The following is a 19,568-nucleotide window of genomic DNA, read 5'->3' on the forward strand; positions in this document are numbered from 1 at the left end:
TTGCTCCAAGGCGTGTGATTGGCTGAGAGAGGCAGGTGGGTGTGTGCTCGGCGGTCCCTGGCGCTTGACGGAACCATGTGATGTCACAGTAGGCGGGGCCACATGGTTAGATCAAGCACAAGAGACAGCTGCACGAACCAATCAGAATGCAGGTCCACACAGGAGGAAGGTGGGGCAACAGAGAGCTGCACCAATCAGTCAGGGGGCAGGGTCCATACAGGATAGGAGAGGCAACAGACAGCTGCAGATCCACACAGGAAGGGGACGGGACCAGAGAACTGCCCACCATTAGCAAAAATGTCCACACAGGTCCAGAGAGGAAGAGGAGATGCAAGGAGAGGCATGGGAGTGCAGACAGGAAGGGCTGAAGCAGAAGAGGCCAGCCAAAACCAGCTTTAAGAGCATTTTAAATCTAATTATCTTGATTATCTCCACGGGCAGAGCGCTAACATTAGGGGGTTTGGTTACTACTGAGCCTTCCATGCTAAAAATGTACCAAATGCTCATGATACTGTAAAGCACTTTGGATAAAAGCCTTCATCATTTAATAGTATTGGTTCTGCTATTATTATTGTGTGCCCAATTTAGCCTGGGACACACCATTTTAGAGAACAGGAATGGTGAAAATCTCATGTCACCAAATAGTAGTTAGCGGACTAACCCTAACCCTATCCCTAACCCGCACTAAGATGTCTGTGATGGAAATAACTCTTAGTGCTTGACAAATCTGTATCAAAATATTTTGCTTGCTTTCTGTTTCATTATTATAGGTTTGTGGTTAATTTTTTTTTTTTGAAGTTTCAGGCTCCTAATGAAACAAAACATCTGTGATAACATGTGTAACACAAGCATACCCTTACATCACATCATAAGAATGCTGCTGCTCATTAAAGAGAATTAAAAGTAATTCAACCTCTTCTGATAATTCCATTACATGATTATCTTTTATCAGTATAAGGTTAAAGTGACTCCTGGAACTTATACAGTTGACAGCACAATTTAAATAGTTTGGAAAATGTCTGAAAGGGGATTTTAAAAATTAATTTTCCAGCGATCTATTAAAAGGCATAATATTCAAGATGGAAGAAAACAATGTAAAGAACCGCTGCAATGAGGCACTGAGGAATTGAAGTGTATACAGTCATACACACGTACACACTGATTCACACGCTCACACAAGTGGGCGATCACAGTCTATGGCCAGTCGCTGCTGAGTTAGTTATTGGGCTGCTTCAATATACTGAATTGGTCTGTTCTGTAATTAGTGAGACCCATGGCTCATATCAAAGGAAACAACCACAAAACAATATTAACACAGAAAGAGATAGAGACTATATGTGAATGCTTTCGTGTGTGTTTTAGTAAAATGCATATCATTTCAGTTTCTCATTGCACACCAGCATAAACCAACGTGTGTTTTTATGTGTGTTGTTAATGTTTAACCTGTGCATCTTGACATTTTTTACATTGTATGTGTGTGTATATCTCCTACCTGTGCACCTGAACTTCTTGCCTTTAACCTGGCTGATGCGTTTGTTAGCCAGTCTTCTGGGGTGGCTGCAGCGGGCTCCGCTGGTCTCAATAGGGTTGTCAAACAGGTAGTCTGCCAGCCACTTCAGGTGACAGTCACACATAAAGGGATTCTGGGCCAAATGACTAAGAGAGAGAGAGAGAGAGAGAGAGAGAGAGAGAGAGATGAGAGAGACAGGATGATGGGTTTCTCATGGGAACGGGAAAAGAAGAGGGCAGTTGCCACAGTTGTTTTAATAACATTTTGCAACCTTTTGCGACTCTACTCATCGCTGACTTATTCAAACAAACCCATCAAAGCTTTTACATTCAGTGCTCTAAACTGCTGCTGTCTGGTATCTTTTCTGAGGGGGAAATACTCTAACATACAGGTAGTGGGGTATTTTATGTTTCAAGCAGCAGAAACAGTAATTACAACAGAAGAACTGTACAGTTATCATTAACACCAATAGCCATCATTGATTAACCAGAGAACAGATATGTTCAATCAATCAAAGGAAAGTATTATACACTACTTGATTAACAAGTGACCAAAACATCACAGCTGTAAGTGTGTAGTCTTAACTATATTGGCCTCTCTCCTCTGTCTATGTGGATAATCATGCTTAAACACCCATTAATTGTTTAGTCTATGGAATTTTTAAAAAATAGTAAAAAATAGTTGCAGATTCATTTTCTGTCAACTGAATGACACCTGGGTTTCTGAGAAAGTCCTCAAAACCACATTATACTTACAGAGTCTTGATGGCACGCAGAGGGGTGAACAGTCCTTTGCTGATTGTTTGCAGTTTGTTGTCGTACAGTGACAACAGGTTGAGGTTCTGTAGGTCTTGGAAGGTGTTGACTCTCAAACAGTTAATTTTGTTGGCATTCAGCAGCCTGAAACACAAGGAAGAGCCATTCAGCATTTGTTATTTATCTGTATTTGTTTTACTTATTTAGCTTTATTATCTCTGTGCACTACACAAACAAAAGACAAAACGCATATGCAGATAATGAGCTAATTTATTTTTCTCAGATGCATCTCTACTGCTAACCCACTACTTTTTCTGCCCAGTCGTCTTCACTCACTATTTCTTCCCCTATCCCTCCATATAGCCTCTCCAACCCTCTCCAAACAATCATGATTATATTTTTTCTGGCCGTGACACATAAATCTAAAAATTGTGGGTTTTATATATTTTAACTTTCTCTTCCGAAGCAGGAGGGGAATATCTGCTGTTGGGTGGGAGTGTAATATCATGTTTTGATGGGAGAGACAGATGGTAAGAGGAAAAGGGAGAAGGAATAAAAAAGATCGAAGAATGGAGGAAATAATGGAGTGAGACAGTGAAGGGACAGGCGAAAATTGTACTTGGAGTGACATATATACAATTAAGTGAAAGAGGTTTGCCAAAATGGAAGAGAGAGAGAGAGAGAGAAAGCGAAATGAGAAATGTGATGGGATTAGGTAAATGACAGGACAGGTCTGCACCTCCACCCTTTCCTCAGTCTGTCTGTCATACCTGCACTTCATTAGCTAATATATCCAAGTTGTCTCATTCTCATTTGTTTCCATAATTTAACTTCTGCATCATTTGCACTCTGCTCACTGCACTATTTGTCAATCTGTCTATGTTGTTTTTGTTTTTGTTTGTAGTGTGTATATTTGTGTTCTCTATCCTGTAGCCTGTGTCTGATTTTATTATTGTGTTATTGTATTATTGTATTAGTAAGCACAGAGTCAAATTCCTCATTTGTGTTCAGATACCCGGGAAAATAAAGCCAATTCAGATTTTTTGCTGTTTAATCACACAAGCACTGTTGCTCCATTTCTTTTGTTTCGTTCTTTGTAGCACCTTTGCTTAATCATCTCAAGTCACCCTAACGAGCGCCTATACAGGTACAAACTACTTATACATAGACACACATATTTGCACAAACACACTCATAGGCAGATACATGCACACACATGCTGCTCTGCGACATATCTACACCTCATTAGGCGGCACACAGGGGGAACTAATTACTTGAAACTGCACCAGTAAAACAATGCAGCATAGACGATATAAACAGGAGACTGGTAGCTATACAAAGCAATAAACACATCTTTGTCATGGAAGGGTGAAATGATGCTTGATTCACCAGTGAAAGCTAATATTTAATTTATAATTATTACACTATATGGGAGAATAACAGCACCTTGAAATTCCTGACAAACTGACCCATTTTTTTTAGAGATGGGAGGTTCAGCTTCTGTCAGCGGAAAAAATATTAAAAGATATATTCCTTCCCTACACCTGCTGAGCGAGCACCAACACCCGCAGGCAATGTCTTTGTGGGATTGACCAATGATGTGGCAAGACATGAATATTAACTAGCCATTCAGTAGCTTATTAATTAATTGATTGAAACAGTCACAAATGCACAGAAATAGTCTTGAATCATCCTTTTCAGGGATGGCATGTGCATGTATAAACAAAGATAAAGCATTCACTGTTTCAGTGTTTACACATTTTATGACAGCAGAATCATGACAAGGTCTGAGGGAAATGTTTTTCCAATCAGGGCATACTAAATGCTGATGTCATGTTATACACACAATAACACAAATTTAATCTCTCTCTGTTCTAATATTGTCTGCATTTAAATGTCTTCTTCCTTATGACTATGTCTGCCCCCCCCATCCATTCATTTATCTATCTATCCAGCCCCCACCCCCCTCCCCCCACCCAAACCCCCACCCCCACCCAAACCCCAACCCCACCCAACCCCCAACCCCTTTCTCTGTGTCTGACTATGCACCTTGCATCCCAATGATCCACCTAAGCCTGTAAAAGGTGTTTGTGGGTTAGATTCACTCATCCTCATTCTCTTTGCTTCGCTTCACTTTACGATGGAAAAGCCCAGTGCATTAGCTGTTTCTGCAGTGGACTGCGGCATTTGTGAGGACCATATGAAACACAGACTACCAGTGTAGTCGTCATAGGATTCATTTACTGCATGCTGAACCACAGCTGCAGTTTGAACCTGTGCCCATTAAGAAATATTCAGAATCAATAGTCAATCGTTTTACTCACAGCTGACACTAAATGCTAGAAGAGCTATGGGAGCTTACAGTTTTTATTACATTGCACCAATTTGGTTCACGTTGTTCATTAAGGAGGACTTTTCTGTATACACACACAATGCAGGACAGATGGAGAGTTAATGAATGCAGAGGGATTTCTACTATAGCTGCCACTGTGCTGTAGTGATGACTACCAAGATTTGCATATTGAAGCAATAGGGGTCAATAACGTTGGCCTTTATCTGTGATCATGGTACAAAGGTAATGTACTATAGATATGACTCTCTGACGCCATGTGCCAAAACATTTGTACAATACTTAACACAAATACAGCCAAGCCTTCTTACTATTACAGTGATTGGAGCCAAAATAATGGCAAGATTAAGAGACATTACAAGTAAAGTCTGGTACTTTGAAATGGATACTGGATGAAGATATACATACAGGTACTGATATGTAATATGTATCAGTATTGTATCTTGCTGATAAATCACAAGGGCCTTTTAGCATGTAGGTTGTTCTTTATTTTACACGTCACATGTTCACTGGTAAGCACTTGGTCTAGACCTAGTTCTAAAATGTTATTTTGGACCAGACTATTGCAATTCCACATTAATACAATGTTTTCTTGGAAGTTCATCCAGTGTTTAAGTGTGATATTTTTTTTATTTCCTGAATAATGTATTGCATTGTTTTCTGGGGGGACCACACACATACACACAGGTATGCACATAACAACAGACCACACAGACATTACTTACAGTAGCTGTAGGGAAACCAGTCCATCAAACAATCCCTTGGGCAGCTCTGTGATCTTGTTGCCATACAACACCCTGCACAGACAAAACAACATAATTTAGGTTATAGTGTTTACAAGTCAGCTCTTACAAGTTAAGACTTATGTGGTCTGAAGCTGGCTGCGAAGCACAGTAAAATGCTCTGCAGCCACAAGTTGTAGCATCTCCCATTAATTTCTCCCATTTCTATTTCTATTTTTAAGTTGCTGTAATGAAGAAGAGCACACAGTGATTATGAAGTTGATACTGACACTATAGCAGTTATGATGATACCGTTCTGAGGATTTAACCATTTAATTGCCACCCTGAAACATATTTAGTGTAATTTACAGTATTATGCTTTCACATTCTTATCCTACCCATATGACTGCTGAATAGTATAGTTCAACATGGAGTGGTGGGAATGGCTTTGCAAAATACATAGCTGAGGAAAAAGGTATTTTTTCAGCTGTGACAATATATTTTTCAGATAATACAGTGGGATTTATGTGCCTTGTTTTAGGTTAAGATAGGAGAGAATTGTTTTCAACCCTTAAAGGAAAACTTCAGTTTATATAAACAAATCTAAATCAACAAATGATTGATTGGTCATCAGCACTTTAATACACACCATTAGAAATTATATTGTAAACCAGAATGTCCTTTGTTATTATTGCATTTCCTTGACCAACCCATCTTCCATGAAATTCCACTAATATTCTTTCCTAGAGGCGGGGAAGACGGGAATGAAAAAGCCATCATGTTTACTGAGCCGGAAAAACTATTTTAGGGACAAGAACTGAAGGAGTGTTACACAAAGTTGTGTGTTTCCGGTGGAGTATAATTTAAAATTTTTTTGTCAGATTATAAAATACATTTGGCACTGCAGTTTTTCTCACTAAGCACACTGTTGGACCAGTTATCTCATTCCTTTGTCAAAAACTGAAGTTATGTTTGAGATGTGCTTCCAATTGCAGTTGCAACCATTTAATTCACTTGAACAATTTTATATTTTGCTACAACACGCCTCAGGTGGCCTCTACTTTGGAAGTCGTGTCTCTAAGTGACATTCCCAGTTCAACTGACTTGGCTCTGTGTGTGTGTGTGTGTGTGTGTGCATGTGTGTGTTCACTTTTAACACCCAGCAGAGTTCACCTTGTCTGCCCCTTCATGTCTGTCTGTCTGTCTCATTTTCATGCTCCAGACTGATTCAAATTAAACTGTCCTTCATGTTCTTATCATATTCACCCTCAGTGATTACAGACACGTACAATTACACACACACGTACATACAAAGACGCACATACAGCACATATGCACATATGCACACACATTGTGGTCCAGTTGTCAACATCGACAGCGACAACATTTTTATTTGCTAAACGTCTGGAAACTCAATTATTTTCCTGTCTGGGTGTGTGTGTGTGTGTGTGTGTTTGCATGTGCTTGTGTCATACTTACAGGGAAGTGAGTGAGCGAAGGCCGCTGAAAGCATCTGCGGCAATGTCAGAAATCTGGTTCTTACTCAAGTCACTGGGGGAGAGAGAAGAGAGGAGTTAAGTGCATTACAGTAATACACAGTAATGGGGTTCATTCTGTGTGAATGTCCTAGAACTGTCTGACAAATGATCATGAGGGAATATATCAGCAGAGGTCAAGGCAAGGGGACAGTAGTAAAAAAAAAAGTAAGAAGGGCTGAATATGTAAGTAAATGAGGGAGAGCGAGGGAGAGAGAGAGAGTGATGGACAGAGTGAGGGTGAAGTGACAAGAGGGAGAGACAAAGAGTGGAAGAGAGAGAGAGAAACTGGAAGCAGTGGCATGTTAAGTGCAGTTCATGTCATTCACTTTCACTATTGTAAGGTACATTATTTAACACGTCTGTGGAGCTTAGAACTATCTGTGAGTGTGTGTGTGTGTTTGTGTGTGGATGGGTAGGTGGGTGGATAACCTTACAACCTTGCACAAGTCTGCAAGTCTGGCATTTGCATGATAGGGACATTTTTCACCATTGAGCTTTATGTCTGTGTGTGTGTGAAAGAGACAAGAACAGTTGATGTGTGAGAATGTGTGTGTGTGTGTATATGTGCTGGTTTGGACAGACGAGATTAGATATAAGAGAAAATGTGAAGATTTAAATCGATATTTTGTTAAAGTTGATGCAGAGTTCATTGTTTCATTTCCTAGATTATTTCCTTCTTTTCCTCGTTTGCTAACCGCATTTCTAAGACACTGTGGCCAGCCAATATGCCAATTAAAAGAATAGCAGCCACATCTCAAAATATTTACATTACATTGTGTCTAAGTTGTCAGTGCTGGTAAGTGGCCTGTGAACTTTTTTTGTACTAAATGTAATTTTGTCAGACTGTTTGAATCTAGAAAGCTTAAAGCATGATTACTCCTGCTATGTACATTGTGAATGATCTTACTGAAGACCAGGGCGATCCGGGTCTATACTGGGTCTGCTTTTTTATCTTTTAACATTGATGAATTAGGAGTAAACGCAAATGGTACTTGTACTCATTGTTATGCAGATGATACAGTTGTTGACCTCAACAGGACTTACAGTAAATAAATGGATAAATAAATACATAAAATAATGCATCCACATGTGTGGTGCCAGAAAAAGAAGGTTGCTGCTAAGGTCTTCATGTGAGCTAAGTCATGCTAGCCAACTTGTGTGGATCCACACGAATTTGTGTGCATTAGTGTGTGTTTGAGAGTGTTTATGCAAGTTTTATCCAGACACACTTACATCCTCTTGAGCTTCTTGTAGGCAGAAAAGGCTCCAGCAGGGACACTTTTAATCAAGTTCTGCTCCAAACGACTGAGAGAGACAGAAATAGAGAGCAAATAAGAGAGAAAGAAAGAAGGGAGGGGTGAGAAAAAGAAGTTAGATGATCTTTAACAATCCCTTTAATTAGAGGAATACTTTACCTCTAAAATATACAATGAAAAAAATGCAAAACACTTTCAACAACAGCACATCATGCATAAGAGTCTTTTAATATTTCACCAAGGACAGAGAAATTATTTCCTGTTTACCCAAACAACCTCAGCCAAGCACAAGTGCACAAAAAGTTCAAAAGGTGGCTATTCCAATCAGCAGCTAGAAAATATTTCTGCAGGTTGGTCAATGCTTTGCAGCAGGGGCTGCTCAATGTCACTTATTGTGAAATGTTGAGTTGAGCTTACATGGGAATCAGAGTATGGTTGGGAAACCAAAACCTGGACTGCTGACCGCAATTCCTGTTTGTTTAGTAAGACCCTGGCCAAAGTGTTCAGGAGGTGTAGCGATAAATGTTTCCACTGGTCAAGAATGACAAGAAGCTAACTGGCTATATCAAACTTGCTGTCTCTCAGCCCTAGTGAAATACAGATTTTAACGCACAATTTGTACATGGTCAGTTGGTTTAACTGTAACTGGCAGCAGTACATTATTGTTTGAATCTTTCATAAATTCATTTGATGGAACCACAATGCTCACCTATTTTTTTAGATGCAGTCAGACTGTATTTATGAACACTTGAGATTTTTCTACTTTTTCAGGATAAGGGCCAAAGGGAATTTATTACATCTCTACTCCCAAAGACTGCAGCCTCATTACACCATACCATAGCCATCAGAACTAGGCACAAAGCCCACATTTGGGGAAATGAACTGTAGTATAGTTTCTGCTCTCCTGATGGTCTAGGCAACACATTAATCTATGTAGCTTGTGTATTATTCATGTATCCTTGTTGGTGTGATAAAAGGGAAGGAAGGAAGGAAGTAGGAAAAGAAAGTAAGGGAGACAGAGGAGGAGGAGATGAGAATAAAAAGTCAAAGCCGTGTAGCAGAGAATTAGAGAAAAAGAAAGGAAGAAAAGGAGAAGACAAAAGGTGAGAAGAGAAATCACAGAAGGGGAGTGGTAAATGAGAGAGAGCAACAGAGAAATCAGAGGAGTGGAAAAGTATGGACAACAGGGGAGGAGAGGAAAAATCAGAGAAGAGGAGGATGCGGTGAGGTCCCAAGGCCAGCCACAGGGTCAGCTGTCAGAATGATAAATGGGAACTAATCCACCCTTCTTCTTCCTCTCCTCCTTTCCAGCCCCCACCCTGTTGTGCTCTTGACCTCCATCCCTCTCCTTTCTTTTCTCCTCTCCCATGATATGTATCTATCTATCTATCTATCTATCTATCTATCTATCTATCTATCTATCTATCTATCTCTTATTTGCCTTTAAATTGTCCTGTCATGGACTCAAAGCCAAGTTTTGATCATATTCGCCAGGATTAAATGCAATTTAGCTGAATTTATTGCTAAACTTGTGACTGCTACCCTGTAACTTAAAATGAAACACTTATGTGGTCCTGGTTTTGAAAGCAACAAAACCCTTACAGGTGACTGTTTCTTGGCCCATGTCCCTTTCTAAATTGCCACACCTCCCGCCCATCGCAAGCAACACCATCTTATCTACTACAAAAGGGTCAAAATAAATCAAGGATGAACAGATATTGACAAAGACTATCTGCACACACAACAGGTAACAAATTATATCTGGGGGGGGGGGTTAAAACAAGGTTGAGACAAAGACACTTAGAGACTCAATATTAAGGATATATTAAAGGGAAGACATTTTAAGTGGCAATATAAAAAATCTATAAGGCGAAGCGGCAATTAAACAACAACTGAAACAGGAGGTGGGTTTGGCAGGTGAGCATTCTCACAATGGGCTCTAAGCACACACATACACACACACTCTCATCAAAGCAAACACAACACATCTCTATGGATGATCTAATAAAGTTAAACACCTTAAGACATACCTGTTTTGTTCAATTGTTTTATGAATACATTTGACTTGAAGAGACAGATCAACGCACACACTTGGAAATGTGCAGTTGCATGCTGCATGCATACATGATCCTTGCCACCAGTATGCAGAAAGATGACTTTGTCCCTATTGGAGGACTGACAATACATCATCCTATTATACTCTATTGTTTCTGGCTGCAACAACAACATTTATTATAATGGATCCAATATTAATTATGTTTTTCTATGTGTGTGTGTGTCCTAGAGATTTCATCAGATATGTTTGGGTGCCTGTGGCACAGTCACAATGCATATGTATGTGTGTGTGTGTTTGACCCTCCCACAATGTGTGTGGTTGCGCAAGCAAAACTGGTGTGTCTGCATGTATGCATGTGCATTGGTGTGTATGTGAGTGTAAATCTATTACTTATGCTGGGGAGGTATAGCGGTATTGGTGTAGCGTTGCAGGGGAGAATTGCTTCCTTACTCACAGAGCAATCAACCAGCTGTCCTCTGTACAAACAAACAGGGTACAACGATCAATACGGATATCAAACACATCCCACTGTGGGGGGTGTGTGTTTGAATATGAGAGTCAGAAAGGACAAGGAAGTGAGAAAGAGAGTGCCACACTTCAAGTTAGATGTGCGTGTTGTGTGTATTAATTTTCGATCAAACCGCAGCTTATGAAGAAAAGTGGTTATTGCTTTTTGCCTCAGTAGACTCGAATCACATCTTTACTATTTTACACACACATTTGCATATAACCAGCATAACAGTAAAACCTGTTATGTTTAATGAATAAAAAGGAGAAAAGGGTAAATCACCACATGCTTTTCTTTTCCAAAAGCAACTAATGTACTGCAACAAGGCAGAGAATACGGATGATTTCAACACGGGCACATATCAGAATGCAGTTCAAATAGGCAAACATATGGGAAAAATACTGACATAGTGTGGAAAAAGACAAGTGGAAAAAGATATATACGCATTTCAGTCGATATTACACATCACACATATACTGAAAATGAGTTTCATTTAAGTAAAATAAATTCTTACATCTCCACAATGCCCTCAGGGAGGTTCGCTGGTATTTCCGTAAGGCCTTTACGACGACAGTCCACTATGTTGTTGTTACAGCTACAGCTGGCTGGACACACGGCTACCTGAGAAACACAAGTCCTCGACTCTGTCTGTGTTGGACCTGTAGACAGCAATACATAGATGCAATATATCAGATTCTGAAAGCATCAAACAGAGATTGGCTTTAATTTGACTGAATATGAGATCCCTTTCGTTGGTCTGCTGCCAAATATGAGAATAGGAGAGTCCTCCATACCTGTAGCTACATCAAATTTTAGCTTCTGTTTTATTTCTATATTCTTTATGATGTTTTGTATATTTAATCCCAGTTTCTCTCAGTGGGATTACTGTGGGAAGTTTAAGTGTCTCATGATGATCTCCGTGTTGTTTTGGAAGCATTTGCATCCTGCCAGGAAAAAAATTATTTGGGGGAAACACATTTTTTGGTATGAGAACTAAGAAATTGTGATATAATCTGAATATTAACACAGAATATCACCTGGTCAAAACATTTACACAAAAATATTGCTAGATATGAGCAAAATGGAAAAACAGAGAAAGAAGGATGGAAGGGTATAAACAGTGGGGAGATAGACAGGAACATGAAAACAAAATGGAGGAAGGAAGGGAAGCGGGGTAAACTGTGAAAAAAAGGAAAATGTGGAAAAGGGGGTGAAGAAAGTTAAAATAAGAACAAGAGCAAGACAGATCTAAAGTAAAGGATAGGAATGAAGAAAGTGCATTATAAGGAGGTCTCTTATGGAGCATGTAAGCAGAAAAGACGAGCCTAAAGGCTAATAAAGAGAGCACAGCCTGACAGTCTATTAGCACAGAGAGCTGAATCAGAGGCTTATAAACAGTGTCTGTACTATCTGCAGCTGATAACATGACTGCTCTTATACTGGCCTTTTGGCTGATTACGCTCTCTACATGGTGTAAATCTTTCAGTGCTATAAACCCAATGCAAAGCTGTTTGGAGATGATAAAAATGTTGCCTGTAATAATGGCCTTTATGTTTATTAGATTTTCTGTATTGTGTACCCTCTACGTCAAACAGTCTCTATTGTCAAATAAACACTACACAACTTCTTCTTGAATTCACTCTATATCTCATATTTATATCTGTGTTGCTGAATAGTTATCCATCAGTTCTGTGTCACTTTTCACTTAAAGTATTAAAATACATGGGTCAATTGTTTGTGGTTGCTATGGAGCCAAAACTGGTGGTTTTCTCCAAAAATATTTTATTGGGTTACGTTCCAAAGCCAATTAAAGTAAACGTTGGGGAAACTAAAAAAATTGCTTTTTTATTCACCTTCATTTAAGAAAGAGTCACATCATTGAGGTGTTTGCCACATAGGGTTGGACGATGTCTCAAAATTTCCATAGGATGATGTCTTCATTGAAACAATTGGATAGACGATGACATGGGGGGGGGGTTCGGTTGCTTGATAGGCTGTGTCATTAACAAGCCCACAAGCGGCTCACCTGCTGCCCTGATAACAGATCGCGCGGGTGGAGAAATACAGAAAAAAGAGGAGTCTTTTAGGCGACTTTATAAAATGTACTGCTGATGGAGAAGGTGGAGTAGACAGAATTCAGGAATGCGCAAAGCATATTTAAAATCTATAATGATAATGTTCGTGGTGATTAAAACCTGCTATCACATGGCGGTATAATGTGGGGGGGCGGGGTTTTGTCAGCCATCGCCAATGGACAATGGCATCATCTATCAGCTCAACCCTAATGCTACATTAAGTACTGGAAACGTACTTCAGTGTGTCCTTCAGATATTTCAATTGAATACTGTGTGTATGAGTGTTCATGTAAGCTCACCATTGCAGACAAAATCCTTCTTCTGCACATCTGGGACATTGAGGCCCCTCATGTGGGCGGGGGCCATGCATTGGGTGAAGGGAGCCAAGCCCCGCCTGGCCCTGAGCCAGTCAGAGAGCCAGGACAGGTGACAGTCACAGTGTAGATTGTTGGAGTGCAGACGCCTGAGACAGATGGTGAAAGAGATTAATTAAGAAATTGTGTGGGAATTAAATACTGTCATTAGTTAAAAATAAGACCCAAAACAAGAAATATTAACACAATGAACTCTTGGTTATCCTATCCGAAATGTTCACTTTCTAGCCGCAAAAGTCTCTCAAACAGTCTGTGAAGTTAAACTGAGCACATCAGCTCAGTAAGAGCAAATGCATTTGAGTCTGCATTCAAATAGGTTCTATTTTTCACACAGCTTACATCCTTGGCCAAGAGCATAAGGCTGTTGCTTAGGTGAAACACACAAACAAACAGGCTATCACATACAAACGCAAAGAGTAATATCCTCAGCTCTCATTTCCCCAAGGTCTGTGACAATATGACTCCCTTTAGAGGGAGGACACATACGGCTAAATCACAATCTATTCAGAAAGACAGAGAGAAGCAGAGACAGAAAAGAAAGACATAGGCAAAGGTGGGAAGAAGAAGATTATAATTTTGGAAAAGGAGACTGATAAAAGTAAAGGAAATATTCAGACATGAAGGAAGTAGACACAAAGAATGAAAGTGAGAAAATTCTTATTAAGAGAGAAATAGAACTGGGAAAATCTTTTTATGCCTTTGGAGTATTTTTGATCATTTCGGCATCATTTTGGCTTGATTTCAAATGTTGATGACATCGCCTGCTTCTGAAATCTCTCGGCCTCCAGACCACAAATATTTTATTTATTTGAGAGGGTCAGTTCACCAAAATTACAAAAAATCATATCTTCTCACATGCCTCTGGTGGTATACATTTAGTTTGGAGATTAGGTGCCCAGGTTTCAGATCTCTGAGTTTTCCTCCTCCACTCCAGTACCACAGAGGTGAATATAATTTTGTTTGTGGTGGCCAACGCATTGAAAAGACATTTATACATCGATTTGAAAAACTCAACGGCAACTTATTTTCCAGAGTTATAGTCCCTTAAAATAATTCAGAGAACACACAAAAAACAAGAATTTTCATTAGGACTATTTTTTTGGCAGAAATGTTACACTCGCATTACATTTCATTACACATTGCACATGTACCATTGCAACAGTGCGTATAAATTAAATGATAAGTGTGTCATCAGGTGATATTACTGAATGTCATTTTTACACAAGTTGCTGATTAGAATTACAAATGCCAACTTACACTTTCAGTAAGGTCACAATAATCACCTTTTAAAATTTCTATTGTAATATTAATTAAAAGGTACTGCTCAATATAGAAAGCATCAGGTGATGTTTCACAGAGCTGAGACTCTCTACAGGCTACACTGGCTGCATTTGAAACCTCAAGAGAAAGAAAGAGAGAAAGAGTGTAATAGAGGGAGATGAGGCGAAAGAGGGTGGGTGAACAGCAGAATGTCTTGTCAGCGTATTATATGCCAGCCGGGATATCTAGCCTTTCAGAAGACAGGCCTCCCTTTGTAATAAAGCAGAGGACAAATCCTGTTATGGAACAGAGATGGGCTCATTGATGCTAGCAGCGGGGGCAGTGGGTTTTAATACCACTCTCCCATTATAAATCCAGTTTATAGTCAAACCCCCGCCTGGAGATAGCCACGTCCCAGGCCACCCCCAGCTCAGCCTTAATTACTGACAAGTAGGATTAAAACACAGGGGAGAATGGGAACAGGCAGGGGGTATGGAGAAGTTTGTGTGTATGTGTGTGTGTGCGTGCACACGTGCATGCATGCGTGTGTGTGTGTGTGTGTGTGTGTGTGTGTGTGTGTGTGTGTGTGTGTGTGTGTGTGTGTGTGTGTGCGCGTTTGTGTGTGCGTTTGTGTGCGGCTGTAAGCCAGTGATCACTGGTTGCAAGTGACTAAAGGCATGGTGCATGGTGTTTCTGTGAATGTGTGTGTGTATGATTGGTATGTGTGTCTGTCTCTGTGTGTGTTTATTAGTATTTGCTCCAGAGGGTTACCAGGCACATCTTTAGTATAGTGAATAACACAAACACACACGCATAAATAGAAGCAGTGGGAGTTATAATATCTTCATTGGTTCAAGTTTCTGAATGAGAGACACCATGAGGTGATACCATTACTGCTAAAAGAATAGATAGATACTGCAGAAAAAAGAGAAAAGGAAGACAAAGACAGAGAGATAGATGAATGGATAGAGAGAACATAAGAAAGATAATGACAAAACCTTTTTTATGTAATAGCCGTATGAACATGTCACATTTTTAAATGGCCGGGAAGTTAAGCCATTTCATTTTGAAAGAACAAACACACAGTTCTCTAACTTTCCTACTAATCAAATCAGGGACGTCTCTAAACATTTGATTGAATGAGTCATTTTTATAAATGTAGCAAAATCAATACTAGGATCTGAGGGCGGCAAAGAAGAAGAATGGACACAAAATTTAATACAGAGGAGGCAGCAAAAGGGAGGAGGAGGAGGATGAAGAGGTAGAGTGGGAGAAGGGACAAAGAGGAGGAGAATGGACTGAGAAGTGAAAAGTGGACATAAAAGAGAATACAAGAGACTGAAAAGAGAAGAAAGATTAGACATAGTGACCAAGATGCAAAAAAATAAGGAAGAAAAGAGAGAAAAACAAAAAGGGGAAGTGAGATACACACAGGAGAGAAAAAAGGAAGAGGACGAATGAGGAAATCAGAGGAGACAGTCACTCAGTGTTGACAGAAAACAGAAGAAAACGAGGGTTTCTGATTAAAAGATATTGGATATTGGTAACTCTGCACTCAGTCTGCTGGCAACTATGTAGCTGCGCTGCTGCCTGGAATCCAATTTTAAAAGACTGATTTTGTGTCGTATTGTCACTATTGTTACAACAGTATGCAGGAAATATTGAAACCTTGCCACGTGATTGGCTGTTGATGAATGCTGATGTTCAAAAGTTGAACAGAGAAAAGGGTCGTAAAAGATAAATGGACTTCTGCGATTGTTATCCTGCTTGTATTTAGATGGGTTGTGTACTTAGAAATCCCCATTTCTGAATCTCAAGTAGGGCTGCTTGACCACACAAGTGCCTCTTAAAAATGATGATTTGGGGAGGAAATCCCATTCTATGCATGCTGGTTTGGCGTAATTCAACCCCAATGTGGCCAGCAGGAATGCAACCAATGGTCTGCCTCTTAGACAGTCCCACGGGATTCTGGGAAGTCTCCCTTGAGATGTCGTGCCATCGCCTTGGCAACTATAAGAGCTCATTCACACAACTAAATGCAGAAAACACACATAAAAAGACAAATACACAGAAATCAAACCTCTTCTAATGAATCAGAAAGGATGATTTGGCCTGGGGTTCATGTTGGATCACAACTGAGTGTGTGTGTGTGTGTGTGTGTCTGTCTTAGTGCCTGTTCTCACTTCAGTAACATCAATATAGGAGGTTTCTCCTAATGAATCAAAGCAGATTGAACTTTAGAGCCTAAATAAGCCTTTTTTGTGGTGTTGATGAGGTTACCATTACTCGAGAGAGAGTGTGTGTGTGTGTGTGTGTGTGTGTGTGTGTGTGTGTGTGTGTGTGTATGTGTGTGTGGTACTTATCTGTCACTGTATCCATCTCTGTGTGTGTGTGTGTATGTAATGGCCACATGATTATTCACAGTCATGAAACAATAGAAGAGTTGGTCTCTCATTATGGCATGATTAGATGATCACACACAAACCCTGCTGCCATGCTGTGTGTGTGTGTGTGTGTGGCATGTGTGTATGAAAGTGAACATTAGTTATGTGTGTGCGGTGCAGTGTCTGTACTTACTCATTTTGCATTAAAGTAGGCACTGATACATCTCTGTGCATGTGTCCATGTGTTAATGTGCAACCACAGAGTGTGTGTGTGGGTGACTATCTGTGGTATATGTTTGTAGTTTTCTGTGTGTGTGTGTGTGTGTGTGTGTGTGTGTGTGTGTGTGTGTGATACTCACAGTGTCCGCAGCTTTGGCATATGGTTGAAGCTGACAGGGGGATGAGGGTGATGTTGTTGTTGTTGAGGGTGCTGGACAGAGAAACAGAGATGGGAAAAAGAGGAGAAAAGAAAAAAACATCATTAGTAAAATAAGACCTTAGTGCCACTTTGGTCTTCATTGGTCTGGTGGTTTAAATTCTGACGCAAGTCAAATTAAAGTCTATCCAGATAGCAGGCTCAAGTCCTTGTCACCCTATACCCGCCACAGATCTCCAAGTTTGGTGACTTTTGTTTTTAGAGACACACTTTTATAAGTAAGTGTAAAAGAACTTTGTCTATGGCAGTGGTTCCTAACCCCCAAGTGTGTTGGAAAATGAGCCCTGAGATGGCTTACAGAAAAAAAGCAGAGCAAATAATCCTACACATATTCTGCTACACCAAAACATGCTTTTTCAGGCTTTTCTATAATATTTTCTTGTGAAATACGGGATCGTTTTATGCCTTCAGGTTCTGGAAAATAATTCAAACAATGCAATCTGGGAAAGGAGACTCATAGGACAATACTTACCATATTAAACCGATGACAAATAGATATTGCTTTGTTTTAAGGGGATGAAAGTCAAAAGGTTGAGAACCACTGGTCTCCTAAGGTTTTAAAATACATTTAGATTGTTTTAATGGTAGAAATCACTGCACACTTGCGACAATTGTTAAACTAAATTAAATGGATAAAAAAGAATTTTAGTTTAGTAATTTACTATAGCTTAACTTGAGAGCTTTAAGAATTGCCCAGTCAGATAATCTTATGACCACAGGAAAGTTCTTTGATTTATTAAGGACATAAATAATTGTCCTGGAAGGGACACAGATAATTTTTTCAAGTTTTTACTGATAAAGTAAAGTTATTATTTATCTGAACTGAAGGACTCAAGATAGAGTGCTTTGTTTGATGTATAGATTGTAAATCCCACTAGGACAAATTTGTGATTCTAGGTTAATATGAATAATATTGACATGATTTGAATTTAAATTTAACAAACATTGGTGGTAGTATTTCAAACATCATCAGAACTGCAACACGATGCATTTGCAAATTCTGACCTTCTGTCCAGAATACAGCCATTATGCCAAGTCATCACATAGAGGTTTTACTCATTATTCATTGATACACACACATATGAACACAAATCCTAGATCGGTGCTTCTTCCATCTCTTCTTATAAACAGGCCACTGCTGTCTCTGACTATTAGCTCGCTCATAAACTACACTCTGTATCACATGTAATATTGACCTAAAGTGGAATGAAAAACAAGGTTGATTGTCATTACAACCAAACACACACATACACACACACAAGCAATCCCACTCAGTGTGTTGAAGAAACACAACGCCTATTGATTCTCTGAGGTTTTCATGTACAGAAATGGAGACAGAAATGAGAGCAGAGGGAAGAAAATGCAGAAAAGACGACTATTCCATCAAAGCCCAAGTCCACTGGGGGATCAGATTGCATTGACAGACTCGTACACGCTGGTAAAGCTGCATATACAAAACACTCGAGGGGTGGGGGAAATATATCAGAACACAAGCAGGTCCCTCATGACTGTAGTAGTGTACACATGCATATAAAAAATACAATACAGCAAAACACAAGACTGGACAAAGACATACAACTTACATTATGTGGTCATAATGCAATGAACATCAGAAAAACAGAACAAATACTTATATATAATTATACTTAGAGGTGCTTTAGGCTACACATAATTATTCAGTTTTTTTGAGATTTTGTCTGATTTTCACCTCAAAAAGTTGTTTGGTTTGAAATAAAGTGTGGTTTAAAACAATTTTCACCCTAAAATGTATTATGTTTACAGTAAACAAGGTCCTCTTGCAACATTTACACATCAGAAATTGCTTCCAGTGTTTGCTTCCAGTGAAGCAAAAGATTAGAAGATGAACTGAAAATGAACTACTAATCATGTACCAGATGTGCCAATACTAAAATTAAAACATAATATTGATAAACTCTGAGCTGCAAGTGATATCTTATAAAATCGGTATTCAGCCAGATCTTTGTATTGCTGAAGTTATTTTATAGTAAAAATAAACAGATACATTTTCAGATTGATTTGGGCACAAATACAACAATCTACTGCAAAAATAACGAGACCTCATTAAAACTTGTGAGACTGTTCAAATGGCTTGAAGTCAAATTCTTACATGGAAAACATTAAAGATATGTGAAAATGAGAGATCCATGTTACATTAGAAATCCAGGGATTTCTAAAATTTATACTACAGTATAATTTTTCTGGTGGCTTGTGGGAGCCAATATCAACACCAGCCAGTGCAACCCTTTGCTTTGTTTTTGCCCAAGTTTCATGGATCATTAATTTGACTGGATAGAAAATAGGGCTAGTTTACTTTACATATCAC

The 19,568-nt window shown here is 39.3% G+C and overlaps 1 protein-coding gene across 1 annotated transcript in view; it reads right to left on the reverse strand.

The window, feature by feature from the left end:
- Positions 1–19,568, reverse strand: part of slit3 (slit homolog 3 (Drosophila)) — a 257,890-nt gene that overhangs the window by 61,118 nt on the left and 177,204 nt on the right. The window contains 9 exon segments of the mRNA XM_038699696.1: positions 1,493–1,656; positions 2,266–2,409; positions 5,341–5,412; positions 6,817–6,888; positions 8,109–8,180; positions 11,210–11,354; positions 13,070–13,233; positions 17,148–17,187; positions 17,190–17,218. Coding sequence (XP_038555624.1) covers positions 1,493–1,656; positions 2,266–2,409; positions 5,341–5,412; positions 6,817–6,888; positions 8,109–8,180; positions 11,210–11,354; positions 13,070–13,233; positions 17,148–17,187; positions 17,190–17,218 — 902 coding nt within the window.

The sequence above is a fragment of the Micropterus salmoides genome, unplaced genomic scaffold (assembly GCF_014851395.1).
Source record: "Micropterus salmoides isolate LMB-PRFRI ecotype aquatic unplaced genomic scaffold, ASM1485139v1 Ms_hic_scaffold_5, whole genome shotgun sequence".
Taxonomy (NCBI): Eukaryota; Metazoa; Chordata; class Actinopteri; order Centrarchiformes; family Centrarchidae; genus Micropterus; species Micropterus salmoides.